A 25,787-nucleotide genomic window follows, 5' to 3' on the forward strand; every position below is an offset into this window, starting at 1 on the left:
TGTAAGAGGCCCCCACACACATGAAATCTTGGCTTCGCCACTGGCATTACGTATTTAGTACCTACCAAACAGAATCACGACCACCAGTTTGAAAAATTGTAAAAATTTGAGCAAAATAACTCAAACAATGTCGAACAATACTTCATTTGAAGGTTTTTAAACAGTGTTTAACCCTTCATGAAGAAGCTGACGAGGGTTGTTTTGTTTTGTAGTTTATTTTTTTGCCCGCATTGTTATGTCGAGTCTAATGAGAAATTTTTTTTCTTTCTTAATAGTAATTTTATTTTAGGCCTCAAAAGAAAATTGTTGGGTCCGAATAAAAATTTGATTCCCCAAGCAAGCAGTGCCAAATTTTATTTTTTTTTTGAATTATTTATTTATTTATATCTATATGCCATCTTAGAGATCATGCTAGTTACATCCTTCAAATTATATACTAGAATGACCTCACAAATAGAGAGCGCAAAACAGGCTAAAAATGCACCACATTGTTTTCTCATTTTTTTCTTTCTTTTTTGATCTGATACAAAATGCACCACATTGTTAATAGCCTCCCTAAAAGTATGACGAAACTGTGAATGACAAAGTGGTTGAACACGGCTCCAATATCTCCAGAGGTGTCCCTAAAAGTATATGTCTTGGCCTGATGCTGTTATTTTGCTGAGAAGCGTATATTTCTGGTCATCCTCAAAGAGTCACACTAGGGAACTTGCAAGATCCATGACCTGCTTAAATTATAAATCAAAAGTAAAAACCCAGAAGAAAAAAAATCGAGAGGACTAATTAGTCACCTATAGGACGAGTGCATGGGTAAATGATGTTAATCCCTTGAGCTATAAGTCCCTTATAAATTAATCAGATTTTCATATTAGCTAGTCTTTGTATAATTTTACACGAAATAAAGTGTACGTATTTTCTAAACAATTTTAGGACATCTATTTCTTTGATTAGTTAGTACTACTACATACAAATTCAATAATACTAGAGACGTTAACTTTTGAACAACAACTAATGTAGCAATTTTTTATTTGATGTGAATAAATAAAACCTAGAATGAATACCACGTCAATTGACGCTCAAAAATTATTCTCTCTAGTATTACTCATAGAAAACAAATTTAGTGATTGCTAAAACTAAAACATCTTCCATTCCAGTATTGCAGAGAAAGAAAACTTACTGGGATCCACAGTGGTTTGCTCTGCCAGCCCATTGAAATAGCAAGTAGCTCCATGGCTCCTGAACTTGGCCCAGTAGGAACTGAAGGCATAGCTCGCATGCAAAATCTCTGAAACTGGTTCATAGCACTCCTTCCCTGGTGAAAGCGCATCACACGTACCATTTCCTGCAGCACTACTATTGCACAAATTGTTTAACGCCGAACTCAGCTCATCATTATTTACACCCTTAGCCACCACACACCACACGCTGCCCTTGTAAGGACTGTTATTATTCGCTTCGGGCAAGGGCTCGTAGTCCTCCAATGGCCGTTTTCCTGTAATCGAGGTCTTAAATATCAATGTTAACAAAAATACCAAAATTCCGAAAATGCAGGTTTAGCGAAAGAACGAGTTTTGTTATTTGTATCATCTCAATTGACTATCTAGTGTATCATCTTTCTAATTAAATATGTTTTGGTTATATATTAGAGAGAGAGAGAGAGAGAGAGAGAGAGAGAGAGAGAGAGAGAGAGAGAGAGAGAGATTTTACACTCAACAGTCAATTAAGATGGTACAAATAATTTTACTTCGATATAAATAGAAATTATATGAAAATTCTAAGTAAAATCATGCGATAAATGAACATATTTTAGGAGCTTGCCTGTCAAGTCAATGTCATAAATGGGAGTTCCATCAGCATGCAACAAGCCCCAATGCCTCTCTGTCCCTGGCCCTGTCTTTTGATTTTCATCAAACAATGAAAATATGAACGTAGGTATGACTACACCAGGCCTCGCTGGTGTCCCAAGAGGTGGCTTAGCGACCATTCTATGTATCAAATTTCGGTTATATGTGGCTGCATTATGTATATTAGCACCAGGCTGTTCGATGTCACCGGAATTAGGCCAGCCAGTCTCCGTGATCAAGAGCCGGATGTTCGGGTACCCTAGCTTGGCCATGGCATAGATCAATGAGTCAAGCATTTGGTCTAGGAGGTTAGTGTAGATCAACCCGCTTCCCGGGTCAGTGTAGTAGTCAGTATTGTTGTTTCCTCTAAATAATGCAAAGTCTAGACTAATGTTAGTGGTGTTTGAAGACCATGGAAAAAAAGGGTACACATCAATGAACATAAAGGAGTTGGTCCGGTTCAAAAATCTTAGCATTGGGGCCATGACCGAATTGGAGATATCAGGCCTAAACATGCTGTTTGATGGTGGGAATGTTGATTGTAACACATCCATGGCTAATGGGGTACCTACTTTGATGTTTGTGATATTTTGGGCTTTGAGGGAAGACTTAATTTTAGTCATGGCAGGGACAAGATCAAGCCACATTTGGCGATCTTGGTCCGAGGAGTTGTAGCTAAGGACTTCATTGCCTACAAGGAGATACCGGATCATGGTCTGGGGGTAATAGGGAAGGACATTGTTTCGAACCCATTCATCGGCTTTGGCTTGGTTTGATGCAATGGTTGAGATTTCACTGTTTGGGACCATAATTGAGACTTGCAGATTGGTGCCAGACAGGAGGTTTAAGATTTCCGGGTTGGCATCGTAGAGCTTCACACGCCCTGCATTCATGGACTTGATGAGCTCAATGGAGCTGTTTGGGGATGGTAGATTGTTGCCAAGCTGCCCATAGTTTATGCCAATTTTGCTTGAGATCTCTGCAACTGTCAAGTGGAAACAAAAAAGGAGTTAGTGGAGACATGAAAAAGGGGATGCATACCTATACCAAGTAGCAAAGTGATGATTTTAACTCTATGGCCTCACAAACTTACATGAAAGACCAAGGAGAGGGAAGAGAAAGAAAACCAGAGATCCCATTTGATCTCTTGCTGCTTTGATCGTTACAGAGCTGGGATATATGTTTTTGAAGCATAGAGCTCTCTCACATGTATATATATATATATATCTCGAGACCCCAAAGGGGAGACAGAATGCACAAGGTGTGAGTATGTTAAAATAGAACTGAGATTAGATCATTTAAATGTCCATGCAAGAAGTTCTATTTTGGCAAATTATTACCTGAGTGATCTTTTGTGAGGGTGCGCAAAAGAAATCTTGAAATCTATTGTTTAATATGTGGTCAAAGAAAGGAGCAAAGCATAGAAACAAGTGATCAAGAGTAGTATTGATTTTCATATAACAGGCAAAGATTGTGATATACAAGCAAGCATATAGGCGATTTGGAGCCTTCTTGGGTTCCATTAATTTTCTCTTTCTTTCATTATACATACAAATCATTTCAAATTGGATCACATACAAAGCTAAACTTAAGTTAGCACTAGTGTGGATTAGGGAATTAATTTTACGTATATACTTGTGCGAATTAACGACTCGTGCATTGGAGTGCCTTCAGCCGGTGCCAAGGTTCTTAGGAAGCTTATCTCCTTTACATATTTTAGCATCATCTGCCAAATTACGTTAGTGACTAAAGGCTACTTTAAGTTAGACTTCATTTTTGGACATCAATAAATTGAAATAACGTTTAATTTATCACTACATTCAATTTGGAAATTAGACTAACTCAATTCTACAGACTGAAACTGGCATTAGAAAATGTTTTCCTGTTGAAGAAGCTAGCTTAAAGTAATTTTTTAAGCTTCTGACCGAAAGAAAAAAAATATTTTCAAGTTTTGGCAAGAAGCTGACTATGCCTAAACTGGCGCCAATGGTGTTTGTTCAGGGAAGCTTCCAACCGCCAGAATGGAGGCATCGGAAAGTAAAGTCAAAGAATTAGCAAACGAAAATGGATAATGGTCGAATGATTTGGTGTTAAGTCCACACGTTATCACCTAATTAACCAAAGAAACCAGACGCATCTCTCACTAACTCTAACCCAAAAATGGTTCTGCTGCAGCAAACCAGGCTAGCTTTCTTTCTAGCACTCTGTGTACTCTTCCTCAGCAGCAGCACAGCGGAAGATGACGCCGCGGTGATGTTGAAGCTTGCAGAAGGCCGGAAGAACACACCCAAAGACTGGTCAACAGGCAAAACCTACTGCGACTGGGAGGGCATCGAATGTGTCGGAAACAGAGTCGCCACCGTCAACTTATCCTCCATGTCTCTCTCTGGCTCTCTCCCTTCAAATCTCAACTCTCTCACTCAGCTCACCACCCTCTCACTCCAAAGCAACTCTCTTTCTGGCCCATTTCCTTCTTTAGCCAACCTCTCTTCTCTCCAAGAAATCTATCTGGACACAAACAATTTCACTTCCATTCCTTCTGGGTGTTTTCAAGGCCTCTCAAGCTTGAAGGTTTTGAGCATGAGCCAAAACATCTATCTTGATCCGTGGTTTTTCCCCACTGAGCTCATTCAAGCTTCAAGCTTGGTCACTTTAGCTGCAGGTAATGCAAACTTATATGGGTCTTTGCCTGATATCTTTGATTCCTTTCCAAACTTGCAAAATCTGAGGCTTTCTTACAATAATTTTTCTGGGTTTTTGCCCAAAAGCTTTTCTGGATCTGGGATTCAAAACCTCTGGCTTAACAATCAGCAATTTGGGTTATCTGGTACGATTGAAGTTTTAACAAACATGACCCAGTTAAACCAGGTTTGGCTCCATAAGAACCTATTCACTGGTCCGATCCCAGACATCTCAAAGTGTGAAACTTTGTTTGATCTTCAGCTTCGTGATAACCAGTTAACTGGCATTGTGCCAGCCACATTGATGTCCTCAACTGCCTTGCAAAACGTTTCTTTGGACAATAACAAGCTTCAGGGTCCTCTGCCTGTGTTTGGGTCCAATGTGAAAAAAGCCACATTTGATGGTACTAATAGCTTCTGCCAAACCAAACCAGGACCTTGTGATCCGCAGGTCAACACTCTGCTTGAGGTTGCAGGGGCTTTGGGGTACCCAATTTTGCTTACTGAGTCTTGGGAAGGAAACAATGCTTGCGATGGATGGAGCTTCATTGTTTGTGATACGCAAGGAAAGGTTATCACTGTGAATTTTGAGAACAAGCATTTCACTGGGATCATTTCGCCTGCTTTTGCCAATTTGACATCTTTGAAAAATTTGGTGTTGAAGAATAACAATTTGACCGGGTCGATACCGGCTAACTTGTTAACCTTGACGCAGCTTCAGCTTCTTGATGTTTCCAATAACAATCTTTCTGGGGAAATTCCGCAATTCCCATATACGGTGAAGTTAATTACAACAGGCAATGTCTTGATCGGGACTACTCCCAGCTCTGGAGGTGGAGGAGGACCTCCATCCGGGTCTGGTTCGAATGGAACTACACCCAATGGGAATCCGGCTCCGGCTTCGGGTGGTTCTTCAGTGTCTCCTGGTATGATTGCTGGTATAGTTAGTGGTATTGTTATTTTCATTGCGGTGCTTTTGTTTGTGTTTGTGTTCATCAAATGTTATGGAAATAAAAAGCATGTTGTGAGGATAGTGGCTAGTGAAAATGGGTGCAATGGAGTCCCAAGTGATAAAACTGGCCTTCATCTTTCTGAGAGTGGAAATGTTGCAATTTCGATCGAAGTTCTTCGAAAAGTGACAAACAACTTTAGTGAGGATAATATATTGGGGAGAGGAGGATTTGGAGTTGTTTACAAAGGTGAATTGCATGATGGGACTAGAATTGCTGTTAAAAGGATGGAATGTGTGGCAGTGAGCACTGAAGGAATGAATGAGTTCGAGGCAGAAATTGCATTCCTAGCTAAGGTCAAGCATAGGCATCTAGTTGCTCTTTTAGGATACTGCATCAATGGAAATGAGAGGCTTTTGGTGTACGAGTACATGCCACAAGGGACATTAACACAGCACTTGTTTAATTGGCGTGAGAACGGCGTACCTCCTCTTACTTGGAGGCAGAGAATCACAATAGCATTGGATGTGGCAAGAGGAGTTGAATATCTGCATGGCTTAGCTCCACAAAGTTTCATTCATAGAGACTTAAAACCCTCTAACATTCTTCTAGGGGATGACATGAGGGCCAAGGTGGCCGACTTTGGCTTGGTAAAACATGCCCCTGATGCGAATTCTGTTGAGACTCGGGTGGCAGGGACGTTCGGTTATCTTGCACCAGAATATACAGGTGAAGAATAAAAACACACTTATTTTTTTTATATGTTCATGTCTTAATTGAAACAATGAAGAAGCATTGCCTAAAAACTTCAAGGATATCAGATTTTCAAAGCTAATCTTATGCTTATTTTCACAAGTTTTTAGAACTCCACAAAAGGAAGGAAAAACAGACAGTTGAGTTCACTTGGAATTGATGCTACTATTGTCTAATTGTCATAATTTGGTTTAATTCATCCTTCAAAAAGTATAGCACACATGTAGTAAAATTTAAATCCCCTTCTATTACCTCTCAAGAATTTATGAACTCTATGGCAGTAATGTAGTTATGCTAGACAACTGATGTCTCTGAATCTATGTTTCTATAATCAGCTACCGGACGAGTGACAACAAGAGTAGATGTTTATGCATTTGGAGTGGTGTTGATGCAACTTTTGAGTGGGAAGAAGGCCTTAGATGATGCAATTCCCGATGAAAGGTCTCTCTTGGTTACATGGTTCCGCAGATTCCTTATTAAGAAGGAAAACATTCCAAAGGCTATTGACGAAACTCTTAAGAGCCATGATGAGGAGAAAATGGAGTGTATATACAAAGTTGCTGAGCTAGCAGGACATTGCACTGCTCATAATCCATTCCAAAGACCAGAGATGGGCTATGTGGTCAACATCCTGGCTCCTCTGGTTAGGAATTGGAAGCCTACCAGTCATGAAGAAGAAGAAAAGTATGGCATTGATCGGCACATGAGCCTTCCTCAAGGATTGGAATGGCAAGCCAATGAAGATGCTTCTGATGTTGAAGTCTTTTGGCTTACCAGTATTCCCAGAAGTTTAAGTTGTTAGGATTTTAGACCAACAATTGTTTTATATTCTATCACTTACCCTCATATGTGAGCCTCTTTTCCACATTTGGAAAGCAAGAAAACTTCTGGGGTCCCTAATGGTTTCCCCTACAAGTCTATATATTGAAATACCAAGTAGGACCCTGGCTCCCTACTGGTGGACATTTTGAAACAGCAACTAAATTCTCATTTAACAAATTTAATAGTAGCCAACCTTTCTTCTTAAGGATTAGAATAAAATACTCCAATCAAAATGCTAAGATGTAACCTTTTCTTAAAAAACGAAAGAGAAAACGAGTTACGGCATGCTTGAAATTGCTTTTGAAAATGCTAAGATCATTTTCTAGCAATTAAAAGCGTCTTTAAAAGATTTTGGCAAAAAAAACTTAAAAGTGATTTTAGGTTATAAAAACACTTTCTAAGAAGCATCAGAAAGCACTTGTTTTTTATAATGACATGGATGGTCCTCTTGCCATTCTATCAAATTGAGCTCTTGTTTTTGATATGGCCAAAATGAAAAAGAAGATGATCCTACTTGCTTTTGGGGAATGAGATTCTTTGTCTTACTGGTAAGTTCTTCACTTGAATTGATGCTATTGATGTTGACTTTATTATTACTGAACTGGTTTTCCTGTGTTTATTGTTGGGAGATACTTTGTTATCCTTTGAAGGATTGAATATACTCTTGGGAGAGAGAACTTTGTTACGCTATATCTAGATAAATACTATTTTTGAATTACTATGGGGTTATGCTAGTGAAATAAAGGCGTACTCTTTTCAGATGTTGAGATAAAAGCTTGACTTCTTTTAACTGAGAAAATGAATGAATGTTGTGGGTATTTTCAACATACATGTGACCTAAATAACCATGCTCAATTAAAATTGCTAGGTAATTGGAATGTTGTATTGGTTATGCTCTAAATATAACTCTTTATATGCTGGCTAAATAACCAATTTTCGTCCAAAAGATCCCTTCATGTGAGGGAAATGTTCTTATTCCATCATGAAATTGGACGGAAAATTGGACATGTTCTTGAATTGCGATGGATAAGGGTCAAATCGCCATAAGTGAAACTATGAAAACCAAAGTAAAAACTCTGACAAACTACAGGAACCAAAACTGAATTGTAAAAAATATACATATGTCTCCACCTCAAGCTCGCTCTCTTTCGAAAATTGCGGAGAAAAATGAAGAAAATTAAACACAAGGTGATGTTCAATAATGGGAAAAGACTAAGGTTGTTGTTGTTGACCTCAATAAAGACTGAAGTTAACAACGGTTGCTATCTTAAGACCGTGACTTTGCAGGCTAAATGTCTTTTGGTGCGTTTCACATGGTACCAAAGTATAATGGAATCCATCGAAGCTTTGAAGGGCTGATTTAGCTTAGCAATAGCAACTAACGTGTTCATGGGGTTTCTTCTTTGGAAAAAGATATAGGAAATGGTTGACTCAACTTTTCTTTTTTGAAAGGCAAAGCACTGCCAAGTTGCCAACGCCAAAATGGTTGTCGAGGAGCGAAGCTAGTAAGCAATTGAATCACAAACACCGAATATCATGGCATGTTTAGAGGCGGTGAGGTTTGAACTAGAAGTTAGTATTCTCGTAACTTTAGGGCCAGTTTGGCATTGCTCTGTTGTGAAAATAATTGTTGTTAGATTTGCTGTACGAGAAAGCAGTTTGGCGTTTAGTAAACTTTTTGTTAGAAGTGTTGTTAGTATTGATTCCCGCATAATCAGAAAATGATTGCCGCATAATCATTAAACCTAGCGTCTCTTCGAAATTGATTCTTGCATAATCAGAAAATAAAAGCACATCATTAGTTGCTTTTTCTTATAGCTTTTTCTCACAGCAATTTTTAACAATAAGTGGTTTTCTCATAGTTTACCAAAAGGGCTGGGCTTCCCAATTTTTATTTAAAATCACTTATCACCCCAAATAAGCAATGTCAAACGGGCACTTAGTAATCTATTACCGGAATATAGACTTTTCCACCAAGAAAACCGTTGTAACAAAAGAAAACTTCCTTTTTCTTTTTTTTTTCTTCTTTTTTTTTGCCAAATTTAAAAAGGAGAGGGGGAAAACTCACACACAGGTACCGTGAAAACTTGAACCCATAACCACTTGGTGGGAGCACACCAAAAACTTGAGCCAATCCAACTACACCACATTGGTAGAAAATTGTTGTTATTGAACTGCAGAGTTATTATTGAACGACAAGATTGAACTCCTCAAGACACCCCTCAACATAAACCCCTTCATAGAAATGTGAGTATGCCAACAATTTTGTACCTATGTATATATCCAAAATAATGTCCCTAATCACAAGGTAATAATCAAAATTTAGTCTTCCACTCAATTTTAATGAAAAAAAGTTAGCAAGGTCTAGCACATTGGAAATTACCTTGATTTGCAAATTAGTGGTCTCAAGTTTGAACCCCCATGACACATTGACAGTGTGTGAGAAACCTCCCCTCCTCCAATATCGTTTGTATAAAATAAAATAAAACAATCTTATCGAAGAATTTATTTTTTATTTTTTATTTTTTTTAAAAAGCATATGCTTTCCTATGCATGTGTTAGCCAAAGTTAAAGCACCTTGTCGGGCCTATGATTGCAACAAACTGCAATTTACTTTATACATGACAGCTCAAAGAGGCCCAAACCAGGATATATGCTTTATCCATGACCTGCTGTGGCTTTGACATTCAACCATAAAATCCTTGTCATTATATCATTCCACATAACACAATCAATCAGATTATTGGTTTCTTGGTCTCTGTCTCCTCTTTCTTACGTCTCTAAATTAACAATCAATTCACATGGAAAAAAAAAAAGGCTGGCCGATATCAATTGAAAGGAAATATATGCTTATATTAAGGTCCCTACAACATGTGCAGCACTACAAAAGTCATCTTCAAAACAAAAGGTCCACTTTTCAAGCCACCTAACATGTTTCCTTCCAAATCCTCTCTTCTCTTCCCCATGTGCAATTACGTACAGCTTCAACACCACCACCGAATTCCCTTATAAATATTTAAAACAATACGTCTACAAACATGCACATCAACTATACTAACATGCACCTCTCTCTCTCTCTCTCTCTCACACAGATCAACCTAACCCTTTAATAACCAAATCTTTGTTTCTTTTTTCTGTCATTAAATCTTGCAAAATAATAACTTGAATCCTAAGCAGTCCTGTTGTTACACAGCCTGGAGAATCATTCAAACACATCAAACATAATGAATGATTTGTCATAAGGGCAGAGCAAATTGGCAACAGTCCAGCCAACAAGCATTATTCAAAGTAAAAGAATATCACTAGAAAAAATTGCCTTTAATGAGTATGGTAATAGAATATTATACAACAAACTTTCTTTAGTTTCCTTCATTTTTCTTTCTCATGATCACCAACTCAATCTGTTAGCTATCAAAGAATCAAGAACATAAAGTTTTTACAGGTTTCATGCAAGCTCATTAGTAACATAAGGATCGTTAAAACATGAAAAAAGAATAAATACAAGAATCTTCAATACACGGGTGATCCGCTGGGATCAAAACTGCTTGATGCTTTTTTACTCGATTATATCTTCCTCACCCCGACATTTTTGGGTCTCTTTTTCTTGGTTTTTAAAAGTGAATTGATCTCTAGCTTTTCATATCATCGACAATCCATCGAATCGAATGAATCAGCAAATCCAGAAGGTTTCGAAGGGATGCTTGATTGAGTTTGAGAGTAGGACAGATCATCAAACATCCTGGAAGTACCTTCATTGGCTTGCCATCTTTGCAATGCTTGAGGAAGGCTCATGTGCAGGTCAATGCCAGAATTTTCTTCTTCTTCATTGGTGGTAGGTTTCCAGTGCTCAACAAGAGGACCCAAGATGTTGACTGCATGTCCCATGTCTGGTCTCTGGTATGGCTCACGAGCAGTGCAGTGTCCTGCCAGCTCAGCAACTTTGTATATGCTTTCCATTGTCTCCTCATCGGGGTCAAGCGTTTGGTCGATAGCCTTTGGAATGTTTTCTTTGTTGACAAGGACTCTGCGGAACCATGATACCAAATGAGACCTTTCATCTGGCATGGTATCATCTAGGGCTTTTCTGCCACTCATCAGCTCCATTAACACTACTCCGAATGCATACACATCTACTTTTGTCGTCACTCTGCCAGTAGCTGATCATAGAAACACAGATCCAAAAATGAACATTCTCACATCACGACATATATATCATAAAGCAAACTGAATCCATATCAAAATTCTTACAAGGGATTACAGTAGGTCCTATGTAATTGAATAGGCATTTTAACTAGCAGTTTTGCAACATACATATATAGGATTAGCTTGAAAATCTGTATACTCGAAGCTTAGGAAATTGCATGATTCTTTCAATTAAAGGATGGAGGTCTAGAAATTAGAGGGATTTTCTTACCTGCATATTCTGGTGCAAGATACCCAAATGTCCCTGCCAACCGTGTCTCAACAGAATACTTTCCGTCGGGGGCATTTTTAACCAAACCAAAGTCAGCAACCTTTGCCCTCATGTCATCCCCAAGAAGTATGTTAGATGGTTTCAAGTCTCTGTGAATGAAACTTTGTTGAGCTAAGCTGTGCAGATATTCCACTCCTCTTGCCACATCCAATGCTATTGTTACTCTCTGTTTCCAAGTAAGTGGAGGTACTCCGATCTCACGCCAATCAAACAAATGCTGTGTTAATGTCCCTTGTGGCATGTACTCATATACCAATAGCCTCTCATTGCCATTGATACAGTATCCTAAAAGAGCAACCAGATGCCTATGCCTGACCTTAGTGAGGACTGCAATTTCTGCCTGAAACTCATTCAACCCTTTAGTTCCCACTGCCACAGATTCCATCCTCTTAACAGCAATTTTAGTACCATCATGCAATTCACCTTTATAAACAACTCCAAACCCTCCTCTACCCAAAATGTTATCCTCACTAAATTTGTTTGTCACATCTCTAAGAACGTGGATCGAAATTGCAACATTTCCACCCTCAAAAACATGAAGATCACCACTGCTCTGGCTATGCAAATCGCTTTGAACTCCATTATACCCATTTGCACTACTCATCACATCACTCTTAGCAATTTCGATCCCATTCATTGGGTTATCGACCCTTCCAAATTTCCCATGCTTTTTACTAGCATAACATTTGATGGACACAAATAATACCACCACAATGAATATTACAACAGCAATAACTATACCAGCAATCATACCAGGAGACACTGAAGAACCAGCCGATGCGGGAGCCGGACTCCCATTGGGAGTAGTTCCGTTCGAACCAGACCCAGATGGAGTTCCTCCTCCTCCTCCTCCACCTCCAGAGCTCGGAGTAGTCCCAATCAAGACATTGCCTGTTGTAATTAACTTCACCGTATATGGGAATTTCGGAATTTCCCCAAAAAGATTGTTATTGGAAACATCAAGAAGCTGAAGCTGCTGCAAGGTTAACAAGCTAGCCGGTATCGACCCGGTCAAATTGTTATTCTTCAACACCAAATTTTTCAAAGATGTCAAATTGGCAAAAGCAGGCGAAATGATCCCAGTGAAATGCTTGTTCTCAAAATTCACAGTGATAACCTTTCCTTGCGTATCACAAACAATGAAGCTCCATCCATCGCAAGCATTGTTTCCTTCCCAAGACTCAGTAAGCAAAATTGGGTACCCCAAAGCCCTTGCAACCTCAAGCAGAGTGTTGACCTGCGGATCACAAGGTCCTGGTTTGGTTTGGCAGAAGCTATTAGTACCATCAAATGTGGCTTTTTTCACATTGGACCCAAACACAGGCAGAGGACCCTGCAGCTTGTTATTGTCCAAAGAAACGTTTTGCAAGGCAGTTGAGGACATCAATGTGGCTGGCACAATGCCAGTTAACTGGTTATCACGAAGCTGAAGATCAAACAAAGTTTCACACTTTGAGATGTCTGGGATCGGACCAGTGAATAGGTTCTTATGGAGCCAAACCTGGTTTAACTGGGTCATGTTTGATAAAACTTCAATCGTACCAGATAACCCAAATTGCTGATTGTTAAGCCAGAGGTTTTGAATCCCAGATCCAGAAAAGCTTTTGGGCAAAAACCCAGAAAAATTATTGTAAGAAAGCCTCAGATTTTGCAAGTTTGGAAAGGAAGCAAAGATATCAGGCAAAGACCCATATAAGTTTGCATTACCTGCAGCTAAAGTGACCAAGCTTGAAGCTTGAATGAGCTCAGTGGGGAAAACCCATGGATCAAGATTGATGTTTTGGCTCATGCTCAAAACCTGCAAGCTTGAGAGGCCTTGAAAACATCCAGAAGGAATGGAAGTGAAATTGTTGGTGTCCAGAAAGATTTGTTGGAGAGCAGAGAGGTTGGCTAAAGAAGGAAAGGAGCCAGAAAGAGAGTTGCTTTGGAGTGAGAGGGTGGTGAGCTGAGTGAGAGAGTTGAGATTTGAAGGGAGAGAGCCAGAGAGAGACTTGGAGGCTAAGTTGATGGAGGTGACTCTGTTTCCGTCACATTTGACGCCCTCCCAGTCGCAGTAGGTTTTGCCTGTTGACCAGTCTTTGGGTGTGTTCTTGAGGCCTTCTGCAAGCTTCGACATCACATCTGAGTCGTCTGCTGTGGCGGCGGTGGTGGTCAAGAGGAGAAGAGAGAGTGTTAGGCGGAGAGCTTGTAGGGTTTTCAGCTGACCCATTCCTGGGTTTGAGAGAGAGAGAGACAGAGAGAGAGAGATGGGTTTGGTTTTTTCCTCCGGTTTTGTGAGTGAATGGGGTTTTGTACAGACAACAAAGGCAAGCTAGGGAAGAGTGCTGCTCTGTTGGGGAATGGGCTGTGCTCACGGCTCTTGAAACCATAGGGTTTTCTTTTTCTTTTTCTATAGTTTCTTTTTTTAATCTTTTTATTTTTTTTCTGAGATTTTGTTAAGTTGGATACTATATACGGTAGTGATGACCTGTTATGATCTTAAAATATTTGGGAAAAACATCGAGAACTTACTATTTTGATTAATCATTTATAATTTTGAGATTGCAATTTGAAAATAGAGGTTAATGCAATAAATAGAAATAAAATTGTTTTGTTTATCTTATTAGTTAACTTAACCCTTATTTAATGAATTGAACTTGTAATGTGATTGAACTTTATATAACTAGGCCATTAGTTGTCAAATAAAATTATAATTATTACATCAAAATACTTTGTGTTAATAAATTAATAATCTCATCAATTCTTTTGTTTGTTCAATTTTTTTTTAAGTACAATTGATAGTCTAAACTACAAGGGAGGGTGATTTCTCTCACACACACAACTATGATGTTGTGTGAATTCGAATTTGAGACTTTTGGTGTGCAAATTAAGGTCCTTTTCAATTGAATTAGACCCCGTTAACAAAAAAACATACATTCTTATAACCATTATGCTTTTCTCCTCTTTTTTATGTGGGGACGTAGCATATTTTTTCTATTCAATGATTTATAGATGGTATATATGTGTTATTTTTGTGGTTTGAATTTAGTAGTAAACTAAAGTAAAATCCTAAACAATTAGCCTTTTTAATAAAAACAACCGTTTTAAAGAACAATTTAAATTACTACTACAAGTAATGATTTAGTAAATTATAAATTAATGTTTTAAAAAAATAAAAAGGAATTGTAGGCTAATTTACCCAATGTACATGGCAAGGGCACTAGATGCTAGGAGGCATTTTTCTATGTTTGTAGTTTTGATATTAGGGAAGGAGGAATTCGAACACAAAACTTTAGGTACATGAATAACTCCTTTTAACTACTTTATCTACAGGTCCTTATTAGTGTGAATTGTTTTTTTTTTTTTATTAAAGAACATTAAGTAAGATGTATTGGTTAAAAATCATTAAATTTACGTTGAATTGATTAATAAATCGTCATTCTTTTTTATAAAAAAAATCATACGAAATCTAATTTCCCTTTTGAAGAATAAGAAATATCTAATGATTTGGTTAAATTTTCATCATAGCAAGCGTTTAATTTTTCTTACTAGTACCTTATAAATCACGCTCTTATTATTCTATAAAAAGCAATGTACTATGAAATATAATATGGTTTCTTTTAAATAGAAAAAGAAAAACAAAAGTTTGATGTGGGCCATACATGTGAATAAGGTGAGGCCCACAGACGCAAAATGATACTCTGGATATGAATTGGCAATGGGTCCCGCAAATGACAGTTGGTCCTTAGCAGATAACGCGTGGACTTGACACCATATACAGTATACTCCCACCGTTGGTTTATTCATTCGGAGGTTTCCCTTAATTAACGCCATTTCTCTCGTTTCATCGTCAGTTAACGTTCTCTTCCAACCGATGAGCGCTGAGCCGGCCGAGCCAGTTTACGACCAAATAGACGTCGCAGGCCGTGGCCAACGCGTCTCTAGACTAGACCTTTGTTACATGCCACAGCGGCTAGTAGCACTAACATTATTTCAGTTTTGTTTAAAAATATCTAAATTAATTTCAAGTGTTTTCATCTTCTTATTTTCATATCCTCGGAGCAACTTCAATGACTTCTTCAACCACTTTGGGATGCTTAAATATGTAAGTCACATTATAAAAAATTTCTTCAACAGCCTTGTTAAACTTAGTATCAAAGCTGCATCAACTCTAGATTTTTCCGAATTTGTCAAACCCTAATAGTACAATATGTTGGCTGCGTAAATCTCACGGCCTGGTGTTCCGGGCCGAAGGGGATATGCGTCAACACGTGATGTCCTTTTTTTGGATGCTGTGCGGTTGTGCGTGGGCGTGCTAGCACAGTCTACTGTGCGTCGAGAGAGTGATGTGTTTGGATAAAATGGTTAAGTGGTGCGCCTGTTTGGGTTCGACTTCTAATCAAATGATTGTGGCCGAGAGAGGAACTGATCTCGGCCGTCAGGTTCACGGCCTGAGCTACAAGACCTTTTGGCGGTGGCGTTGGTGGCGGGTTTTGGGCGGTGCTCCGGCGCGTTGCTCAGAGAGCGACGGTCGTATGATATATGAGATGAATGAGAGAGTAATAGGGATGGTGCTCCGGCGCCTTGGAAATCAAGGGTCGTATGACATATTGATGAATGGATTTTCCTTACAATCTATCACTACTCCTAGGAAAGCAAGTAAAGGTATTGAAAGTTCATTACAGGAAAATATAATTTGCTCCGTGGGAGGCTTTTGGTTTAGTGTTTGAACCCTTTGAATGTAGCTTGAACTTAGTATTTATAAGAAGAGCTCTTGAGAAGTAATCGAGGTTGAAAATCTGCATGGTGGAGCCTGATCAGAGCAAGTGGGTAGTCCAATCGACATTTGGGATCGTGAAGCATGGTGGTGTGACCCCATAAATCCCTGTAAATCTCGGCCGCCGCCCTGATCGTGGGTTCTGCACCCCTGGCCGTGGAGACGCATTTAATGCTCTGATAGCTGGTGACCTACTCTCTCAAGCTGTAAGAATTTTTGTAAGAATGTTTGCGCCTAACCACCCTGATTTCCTTCACCAAACCCTGACTTCAGTCACTTCCCTTCTTCCCTCGTGCATTAAATGCCTTTTCGCGGCTAGTGGGTTTGCTGTAACAGTCAGAGGCGTTACTTCATTAAATGAAGTGTGGGACTTTGTTGTCACGTGACGATTTAACCTTGATATCCTCGGCCGTGTCTCTTACGCCCTTCGGCCTCAGCCGTTGCAAGGCCGAGGGGATTCCACCTTCGCGGCTTTTGTTTTGTTTTTAGGAAAGTAAAATGCCTAACGAACCGCCACGTTTCAACTCATGAGTAGGTGCTAGGGTCGAGAGGAAATCCCTTCGGTCAGTTTATAACCGTGATTTATTAGGCACAAACACAATATACCCTAACTCATTGAGTTAGAGGAAGAAGACTAAAGGCGCTTTGTAAAAAAAATAAAATTAACGGAATATAACAGAATGTCTATAAATTGTAAAACACAGTGACCAATTTGGATAAATTTTTTTCTTAGTGACCAAATTGAATTTTCGTGTAAAATTCAATGACCAAAAAAGTATTTAACATTTTTTAAAAATATTTAAATGTATTCATTCTTAAATCATATTTTCTATTTAAAGATATTTATGAAATATAAAATAAGTTTCTGAATCTTTTAATTATTTTTTTTAAAAAAAAAAGGTTTTAATGTCAATTTAGATGAAATGTACCTTACTAGCTAATGAAGACAAATATATGGACCATTTTCACATTTAACCAAGATCTTTTAAAGCATTAATGCAAGGCTTTCATTCTCCATTGTAGGATACAGTCTCAACACCAAGGGCATAAACCTGTGCCCACCATTCTTAGTGCTACATGAGATCAAATTCTTTGGCAAGTGTGTTAAAGCATTCATGTATGTATGCATGTTAGCACTTGAAAAGAAACAAGACTAATAAATAAAGTTACGATAAGAAAATACATGATTTTATTAAAAAAAGAGACATTGGCACATGTGTCAAACATGATGAGGAGAAAAGGAAAAATAACCAAAAACAACATAAGGAAACACTAGAGAAGTACATTGCATTTTTTTGTACTTCCTTTTAGGATCAAAGGTAGCAATTCAAGGAGAGAATGATCTTTTCCCAGTTTTGCTAATATCATAGAGAACCCCCAGCATCACTTCCCGCATTACTCTCTCCAGATAACCCATTTGGAAGTTCTGTATCACTACCAGCTCCATGAGGCACCCCAATATTTCCACCCATTAGTCTAGGCTCCTCATCATTTCTCACATTACTACTGCTACCTCCATTAACATTCCCATAATGAGTTTGCAGTAACCCATTATTCACATGAGGCAACCCTATACCACTTCCATCACTGCTCGCTCCCAAATTCTCATAAGACCACTCTATATCATTCCGATATTTTCTGTCGCCAAATCTCCCAAAGGACGTGCCGAAATCACTTCCAACATTGCTCATGTCACCCTTAATATTTCCATACATAAACCCTATATCACTTGATCTACTCATTCCAAAGTTCTCACTAAGCAGCCTCATCTCTTTAGAAACATCAATACCAGAAGTGCTGCCAAAAGATGCATGTGGTGGCAAACCCATGTTACCCATAACATTGCTGCTGCTAGCAGTAACAACAGACATGTTCTGACTTTGCTTCCCCTTTTCTTTGCTAAAATAATTATACAAAGACTCTGTAGGGTTCCAATCATCGGGGACAGTGGTGTTTTCCGCATCCCCACCCTCATGAGGAGAAAAAGCACCTAAGGGAAGATTTGCCTCATGCCCGAGGTACTTGATCCGTTTCCAGATCTCTTTTATCTTCTCCTCCAAAAACAAAAACAAACCAGTTAGTTCACAAGTTCCAAATTCATTCAATGGCTTACCTTCTTGAATTTGGGACATGATGATGTTCATCTCCATCTCTTTGTTCTTTCTGTGAGTTTTTGTCAGTTGTTCTTTCAATTTAGCTAATCTATCATTAAGGTATGTCTCTTGGTTCATCATCTTCTTGCACCGATCTACTTCTGGTATCCTCTGAAACCTTGCGAGCAATTCTTCCGCAATTGGGCGTGAAGGCCACACAACCGGCTCCTTGTCGTCTGGGCCATAAATAATGGCAAAGCCACTCACGTCACACAAGATGCTCAACTCACTCAATTTTTTCAACAGGCCTTCCTTCCTTTTTCTGAAGCTGGTTTTCCTAGCACTATCATTCGTTATCCATGCTAGTTTGACCTTCTTCCTAGTCATGGTTGATATGCTATTCTATTGATGGGATTTCTTTGTACCCATACCAAGGAAATTATATAGGAATATGAAGAAGACTCAACAACCTCATTGTAAAGATAAATTGGATTTTATAGAAATCAAGGGTGCAATTCCATTTTGGTCATCCAAATTGTTATGCATTTTAGTTATAAAATCTATGTTATAGATTTTGTAATTATGCCGTTTACTATTAAGTAAAAAAATTTAATCTCTTGTCGGACTAAGTTACGCAATTTGTTACTATTATATGCTAGTGTTGGAAATATATTTGTTCCATACGTAATTCAATGTTACGTATTAAACCACACATAAATTCGTTGGTAAGAAATTAGGAAATTAAAATTAGAGATGAAAATAGGGGTGAGGCAAGATCAGATTGGCTATCATACGCTCATTGCCAATTTGATTTTCAATAGACATCATTTTCCCGCCCCATCCTGACTGTAGCTATTACTAGGGTGGCAATTTTCGATACGACCCAATACACAACTCGAAATCCACACGATTAAATTTTTAGGTCAACCCGCCATGACTCGTTTGATAAATGAGTGAGTTTCGAGTCAACCCACCAACCTACTAAAATACCTATGTAACCCGCCAACCCGCTAAAATACGCTTGTAACCTGCCAACCTGCTAACTCGTTTATTTGTTTATTCTTCATTTTTCTTAATTTTTCTAATTTTTTAGTTCTTTTAGTTGCCACCACTTAGTGGGTCTGATACACGACTCGAAACCCGCATGGGAAATTAGCGGGTCAATTCGACATGACACGTACGGGTCGGGTTTGGATTGAGTATTCTTGACATGTAAACGATCCTGACACGACACGACCCATTTCCAGCCCTTTTTTCTTTAAAAAAAAATATATTTTCTTCTTTTAAATAACTTAAAATTATTGAATATGCACATGGTTAATTGTTTATTTTTATAAGAGTGCTGCTATTTCCACCCACCTGTCCTATTTCCCCACCCACCTTATTTTCAAATTTTTATAGAGAAATCTATCCATTTGTAAAATGACTTTTAAGGACTATCTAATTTTCAGACACATGTTCAATAACTAAAAAAACAAAAACTAATTATTTAAAAAAAACAAAAAATAAAAACCCAACAGCCACCAAATCTCCCCCACCCACCCGACTTGTCAGCCATCCCATCCCGTTGGCGGCGACCCCTCCCCCACCGCCGAAAAATCCTCCTTTCCTCTCTATATCTCTCTATCTAAAGACCTAACTTGGTCGAAACGTTGATATGGAATCTCCTCAATCCCAAATCCCTACTTTTGTCCCTGACCGCCCCACCACCCAACCACACATCCGAATCCCACCTCCTCTTTCCTTCTTTTCTCTTTTACCCTCTCTCTCTCTTCACCCTACTATTTGTCTTATCTTCCCCATGCACCCATCCACCCTCCCCCTCCTCCTCCTTTTTTCTCCTTAGTTCTCTCCTCCCTCTTCTCGATAGCCACCCCTATGACTGAATTGATTCTTTATTTTACTTTCTTTGTTATTTGGTATGGTTTTAGGTTGAATAACTCAAAAGGGTTATTGGGTTTTGGATTGGCAGGGGGTTGAAGGCTAGCATGCTTTCAATAAAAGCAAGGGCATGCTGTAGGGACTTGGGACTAAAGGGTGTCTTTCGGGATTTATTTGGAATTGTGATTGAAGAAGAAGAATAAGAAGAGGTTGTTGGGTTCGTTTGGGTTATTTTTTTATTTAATTTTTTGCTTGATTCTGGGTTTTGGTTGAATTAATAATGAAATGGTATTTTAGGAATAAAGATGGGTGGAAAAATAGGATTATATTTTTTCAAATTTACATGGAGGGTGGGAAGATAAGGTGGGTGGGAAAATAGGATAAGGGGGTGGAAATAGCAGCACTCTTTTATAATGAGGTTATGCAATTAAAGTTTCAGTTTTCCCATTGTGATTATGTTATTGTAATTTTTTTTCCTAACATGTTGTATATTGCTATTAGACCTGAATAACCATGAATAACCCATAGTTGGTAAGAGTAGTGGAGAGTTTACTCAAATCTTTCGGAGGACCGATTACAATAGTCTTTTGAGACATGCTTGACTAATATATCATACTCCTTTATTTTTTCTATGGGTTGGTCATGTTTGATATAAACTTATTTCGGCCATTATGGTTAATTATCTTCATTGGTGCATAATTGATTTATTCATGGTCATATCCAAGGTTTAAAATATTGATGGTTTTAAAAATATCGGTAGTCCAAAAATACAGAAATTTCGATGGAAATATTATGATATTATCAATATCGATAAAATTGAATGAAAACCATGAAAGAAGATTAAACATACCATAATCATTTATTTATAATGATTTACTACAATATTTTACACTTTATATATTGCATAATAAGATACATGAGTGACTTAGTACCACATAGAGTTGCTGTAAGGTTCAAATTTGGGTTATTTACACTAACACCTCATGAGGTTTTCAGCTTTTTCACAAAACTCCTTGAGGTTTTAGAAATTACAAGAACACCCCTTGAGGTTTTAAACCTCCTTTTTATTGATTTTTCATCCAAAGATTGATGATTTTATATAAAAAAAATCTCCAAATGACAAAGTTGGCCTTTGAGATTAGATTGCATGTACTTCATTAAGGTTAATTTTGTCATTTGCATAAGTCAATGAAATCATTAATTTTTGGACAAACAATCAACAAAAAAGGGTTTTGTGAAAACAAACTGAAACCTTAGGAGGTGTTCGTGTAATTTTTGAGACTTGAAGGGATTTTGTGAAAACACAAGAAACCTCAGGGGTGTTAGTGTAAGTAAATCTTCAAATTTTTCGTTGTCTTCATCATCTCGATATTATTGATATTATCGATATTATAACGATATTTTGGCCAAATGTTGCTGAAGTGTAAGAGAAATTATTGACGTCGATCTTTTCCGATATTATTGATACTTATAAGATATGTGTATGGATATGTTCCAAAATATATACCTGAAAAAATGATAATATCCTCAATATTTCGTCGATATTATCGATATTTTAGTCTTTGGTTATATCTAATGATGTTTGTCTTAGTGAGAGAATGTAAGAACTTTTGGGCTGTCAATACTTTCTTAACTTTTTATTGAAGTTTGAAAGAAAAATGATATCAGTTTCAGGACCCAAAAATTAGAAAAAATGAAATGAAATAAGGCCCGTTCGTTTACATTTTCAAGGGCCATTTTCTGTTTTTGTTTTCTGTTTCCACTTAAAAACGTGTTCGGTTACTTGTTTTGAGAAACAAGCTTAAATCGTTTTCCTTAATTGTGTACAAAATTGAAAACGATAAAATATCATTCTCGGCGTTTTCTGAAAACAAATGCAATCCAAATCCATCTGCTCTTTCCCTCTCACCTCTCGCCTCTTTCTCTTTCCCTAAAGTAAAACCCACACACGCCACCACATCCCTCCTCCTCCTCCTCCTCCTCCTCCTCCTCTCTCTCTCTCTCTCTCTCTCTCTCTCTCTCTCTCTCTCTCTCGTACTGCCCATTGCAAATCCGAATACGAGGAAGTGGCCATAACCCATGAGCATATTCAATGATGTGCACTCTTATGGGATTTCCTGTGAATGTATGATGATGTTAAAGTTTTTGGTGTTTCTGTATGATGGATTGGTGAAGAAGATTACTAGGAGAGAGAGAGAGAGAGAGAGAGAGGGACTGCCGTGGATTTGGGGTGGGGATGGGTTGAGGGATAATCTGTATTTATTTTGAAAATAATAATTTGGATGGATAAATAATTATTCTTAGATGCATATACTTGTTCAGTTTATTAATTAACCAACAAAATTCAACATTTTTATTTATCATTTTCACTTATTATTAAAGATAATTCTAGGTTTTTTCACATTAGAATTTTCTTATTGTTTTAGTTATTTTTTTTAACCCACGTAGCAAAAATACACTTGAAAAATAGCTCAAATATTATTATTCTCAAATTATACTATCCGATACGTTTTCACTGTTTTTATTTTCTGAATATGTTTTCCAATTAATCTATCATATGCATTCTCGAATCTTGAAAATACAAATTCATTTTCTCGTTTTCATTCTTTGAAAATATTCTCAGAAAACATTCTCCAAAATCATGAAAGTGTTGCCACAAGATGCATGTGGTGGCAACCCCATGTTACCCAAAACATTGCTGCTGCTGGCACTAACAACAGGCATGTTCTGACTTCGCTTCCCCTTTTCTTCGCTAAAATAATTATACCAAGACTCTGTAGGGTTTCCGTTCATCAGGGGACAGTGGTGTTTTCTGCATCCCCATCCTCATTAGGAGAAAAAGCACCTAACGGAAGATTTGTTTCATGCCTGAGGTACTCGATCCGTTTCCAGATCTCTTTCATCTTTTCCTCCAAAAACAAAACCAAACCAGTTAGTTCACTAGCTCCAAATTCATTCAATGGCTTACCTTCTTGAATTTGGGACATGATGATGTTCATCTCCATCTCTTTGCTCTTTCTATGAGTTTTGTTAGTTGTTCTCTCAATTTAGCTAATCTATCCTTAAGGTATGTCTCTTGGTTCATCATCTTCATGCACCGATCTACTTCTGGTATCCTCTGAAACCTTGCGAGCAATTCTTCCGCAATTGGGTTTGAAGGCCACACAACTGGCTTCTTGCCGTCTGGGCCATAAATAATGGCAAAGCCACCCACGTCACATAAGATGCCCAACTCACTCAATTTTTTCAACTAGCCTTTCTTCCTTTTTCTAAAATTGGTTTTCCTAGCACTATCATTCGTTATCCACATGCTAGTTTGGCCTTCTTCCTAGTCATGGTTGATATGTATTCTATTGATGAGATTTCTTTGTGCCCACACTAAGGAAATTATATAGAAATATGAAGAAGACTCAACAACCTCATTGTTATGCATTTTAGTTAAAAAATTTATGTTATAGATTTTGTAATTATGGCATTTATTATTAAGTAAAAGACTTTAATCTCTTGTCTGACTAAGTTACGCAATTTGTTACTATTATATGCTAGTGTTGGAAATATATTTGTTCAATACGTAAACTAGTTGTACTTTTAAAGATTCAATGTTACGTATTAAAGCACACATAAATTCATTGGTAAGAAATTAGGAAGTTAAAATTAGAGCGTTTATTATTAAGTAAAAGAATTTAATCTCTTGTCGGACTAAGTTGCTAGTGTTGGAAATATATTTGTTCAATACGTAAACCAGTTGTACTTTTAAAGATTCAATGTTACGTATTAAGCCACACATAAATTCATTGGTAAGAAATTAGGAAGTTAAAATTAGAGTGTTTATTATTAAGTAAAAGAATTTAATCTCTTGTCTAACTAAGTTACGCAATTTGTTACTATTATATCCTAGTGTTGGAAATATATTTGTTCAATACGTATACTAGTTGTACTTTCAAAGATTCAATGTTACGTATTAAACCACACATAAATTCATTGGTAAGAAATTAGGAAGTTAAAATTATAGCGTTTATTATTAAGTAAAAGAATTTAATCTATTGTCTGACTAAGTTACACAATTTGTTACTATTATATGCTAGTGTTGGAAATATATTTGTTCAATACTTAAACCAGTTGTACTTTTAAAGATTCAATATTACGTATTAAACCACACATAAATTCATTGGTAAGAAATTAGGAAGTTAAAATTAGAGTGTTTATTATTAAGTAAAAGAATTTAATCTCTTGTCTGACTAAGTTACGTAATTTGTTACTATTACATGCTAGTGTCGGAAATATATTTGTTCAATACGTAAACCAGTTGTACTTCTAAAGATTCAATGTTACGTATTAAACCACACATAAATTCATTGGTAAGAAATTAGGAAGTTAAAATTAGAGCGTTTATTATTAAGTAAAAGAATTTAATCTCGTCTGACTAAGTTACCCAATTTGTTACTATCATATGCTAGTGTTGGAAATATATTTGTTCAATACGTAAACCAGTTGTACTTTTAAAGATTCAATGTTACGTATTAAACCACACATAAATTCATTGGTAAGAAATTAGGAAGTTAAAATTAGAGATGACAAAAAGGGTGAGACAAGATCAAACTTGCTATCATACTCTAATTGCCAATTTGATTTTCACTAGCCATCATTTTCCCGCCCCATCCTTGCAATAGCTATTAGCTCCCACCTATCTTTTTCTTTTTTGTAAAAAAAGTTTTTCTTCTTTTAAATAACTTGAAAATTAATGAATATGAGCAAGGTTAATTGTTTATTTTTAATAAGGAAAATTTGCATAAATACTATCTAAACTTTTAGGTATGTGTGCCATTATCACATAACCTTGTAATTTTTAATTTTTAATCATGTGAACTTTGTAAAGTGTTGCAATCCACCACCTATAGCTAACTCCGTTAAAATTTAAGTTAAATTTAAAGGCATTTTTGTCAATGCACTATAACTAAAACTAATTATAAAAAACATAATTTAAAAAAGAAAGTTAACCTAGTTATACCACGCATCCGCTGTTCCCATTTTCCATGTCCCTCCATGTCCATTCTCTAATTTTTTGACAAGTGTATACCTACTAAACTCTGATATAACGACGTTAAGTTCTAATAACATAAAATAAAAACAAAAATAGAAAAACAAAAAAATCTAGCAGGCAATAAAAAACCTCGCAGCCACCACAACCCACTCAACCCCATCTCATCCACCATGTGCACCTCCCCTTTTCACTGCCAGCGAAGCCACCTAGCAGCCATCAAACCCCCAACCAATCTTCCCTTGAGCACCTCGTCGTTGCCTCTCTTTACGCCTTTCTCTCTTTCGCTTTTCTCTCTCACTTCCCCTCCCTCAGTTTGGTCCCATATTATTGTTTGTACCAAAAAACTTATTTTTGCCTAAAATGGAAGATAATGTTCCATGAACATCAAAATGGCCAAAATATGGCTAGACATGCATTGCTGCAGTCAGATGGAGTGGGCCCAAAATTCAACTTCCAGCGCTCAAATCAAGTTTCATCCTTCATGAAAGTTGT

General features: G+C 37.4%; 3 protein-coding genes and 2 pseudogenes across 3 annotated transcripts; 1 reads left to right on the plus strand and 4 right to left on the minus strand.

Annotated features, from left to right (window-relative positions):
* Positions 1 to 349: 349 nt before the first annotated feature.
* On the minus strand, positions 350 to 3,019 carry LOC110754789 (putative glucan endo-1,3-beta-glucosidase A6). Its single transcript, XM_021955899.2, has 4 exons — positions 2,938 to 3,019; positions 1,819 to 2,829; positions 1,178 to 1,492; positions 350 to 725 (listed from the first exon to the last, which is right to left on the minus strand). The coding sequence occupies exons 1-4, from the start codon at positions 2,981 to 2,983 to the stop codon at positions 688 to 690; spliced, it is 1,410 nt and encodes a 469-aa protein (XP_021811591.1). The 5' UTR covers positions 2,984 to 3,019; the 3' UTR covers positions 350 to 687.
* Positions 3,020 to 3,694: 675 nt separating this feature from the next.
* Positions 3,695 to 7,207, plus strand: LOC110759427 (receptor-like kinase TMK4). The gene is made up of 2 exons (XM_021961472.2): positions 3,695 to 6,204; positions 6,564 to 7,207. The coding sequence occupies exons 1-2, from the start codon at positions 4,005 to 4,007 to the stop codon at positions 7,028 to 7,030; spliced, it is 2,667 nt and encodes an 888-aa protein (XP_021817164.2). The 5' UTR covers positions 3,695 to 4,004; the 3' UTR covers positions 7,031 to 7,207.
* Positions 7,208 to 10,391: 3,184 nt separating this feature from the next.
* Positions 10,392 to 13,895, minus strand: LOC110759425 (receptor-like kinase TMK4). Its single transcript, XM_021961470.2, has 2 exons — positions 11,465 to 13,895; positions 10,392 to 11,207 (listed from the first exon to the last, which is right to left on the minus strand). The coding sequence occupies exons 1-2, from the start codon at positions 13,731 to 13,733 to the stop codon at positions 10,693 to 10,695; spliced, it is 2,784 nt and encodes a 927-aa protein (XP_021817162.2). The 5' UTR covers positions 13,734 to 13,895; the 3' UTR covers positions 10,392 to 10,692.
* A 3,712-nt stretch (positions 13,896 to 17,607) lies between these two features.
* Positions 17,608 to 18,760, minus strand: LOC110759426 (uncharacterized; annotated as a pseudogene).
* A 4,113-nt stretch (positions 18,761 to 22,873) lies between these two features.
* LOC148297393 (agamous-like MADS-box protein AGL80) lies at positions 22,874 to 23,590 on the minus strand (annotated as a pseudogene).
* Between the last annotated feature and the right edge of the window lie 2,197 nt (positions 23,591 to 25,787).

Source organism: Prunus avium, chromosome 1, assembly GCF_965620075.1.
Source record: "Prunus avium chromosome 1, drPruAviu1.hap1.1, whole genome shotgun sequence".
Classification (NCBI taxonomy): domain Eukaryota; kingdom Viridiplantae; phylum Streptophyta; class Magnoliopsida; order Rosales; family Rosaceae; genus Prunus; species Prunus avium.

What these genes read in the sequence shown, in the direction of transcription:
- LOC110754789 (XM_021955899.2), bottom strand. Translation starts at nt 2,983, where the DNA reads ATGGGATCTCTGGTTTTCTTTCTCTTCCCTCTCCTTGGTCTTTCAT. An exon ending in TTATGACATTGACTTGACAG is followed by an intron (nt 1,493 to 1,818) that starts GCAAGCTCCTAA and finishes CCTCGATTACAG; the next exon opens with GAAAACGGCCATTGGAGGAC. An exon ending in GCAAACCACTGTGGATCCCA is followed by an intron (nt 726 to 1,177) that starts GTAAGTTTTCTT and finishes TAATTTAAGCAG; the next exon opens with GTCATGGATCTTGCAAGTTC.
- LOC110759425 (XM_021961470.2), bottom strand. Translation starts at nt 13,733, where the DNA reads ATGGGTCAGCTGAAAACCCTACAAGCTCTCCGCCTAACACTCTCTCTT. An exon ending in TCTTGCACCAGAATATGCAG is followed by an intron (nt 11,208 to 11,464) that starts GTAAGAAAATCC and finishes TTCTATGATCAG; the next exon opens with CTACTGGCAGAGTGACGACA.
- LOC110759427 (XM_021961472.2), top strand. Translation starts at nt 4,005, where the DNA reads ATGGTTCTGCTGCAGCAAACCAGGCTAGCTTTCTTTCTAGCACTCTGT. An exon ending in TCTTGCACCAGAATATACAG is followed by an intron (nt 6,205 to 6,563) that starts GTGAAGAATAAA and finishes TTCTATAATCAG; the next exon opens with CTACCGGACGAGTGACAACA.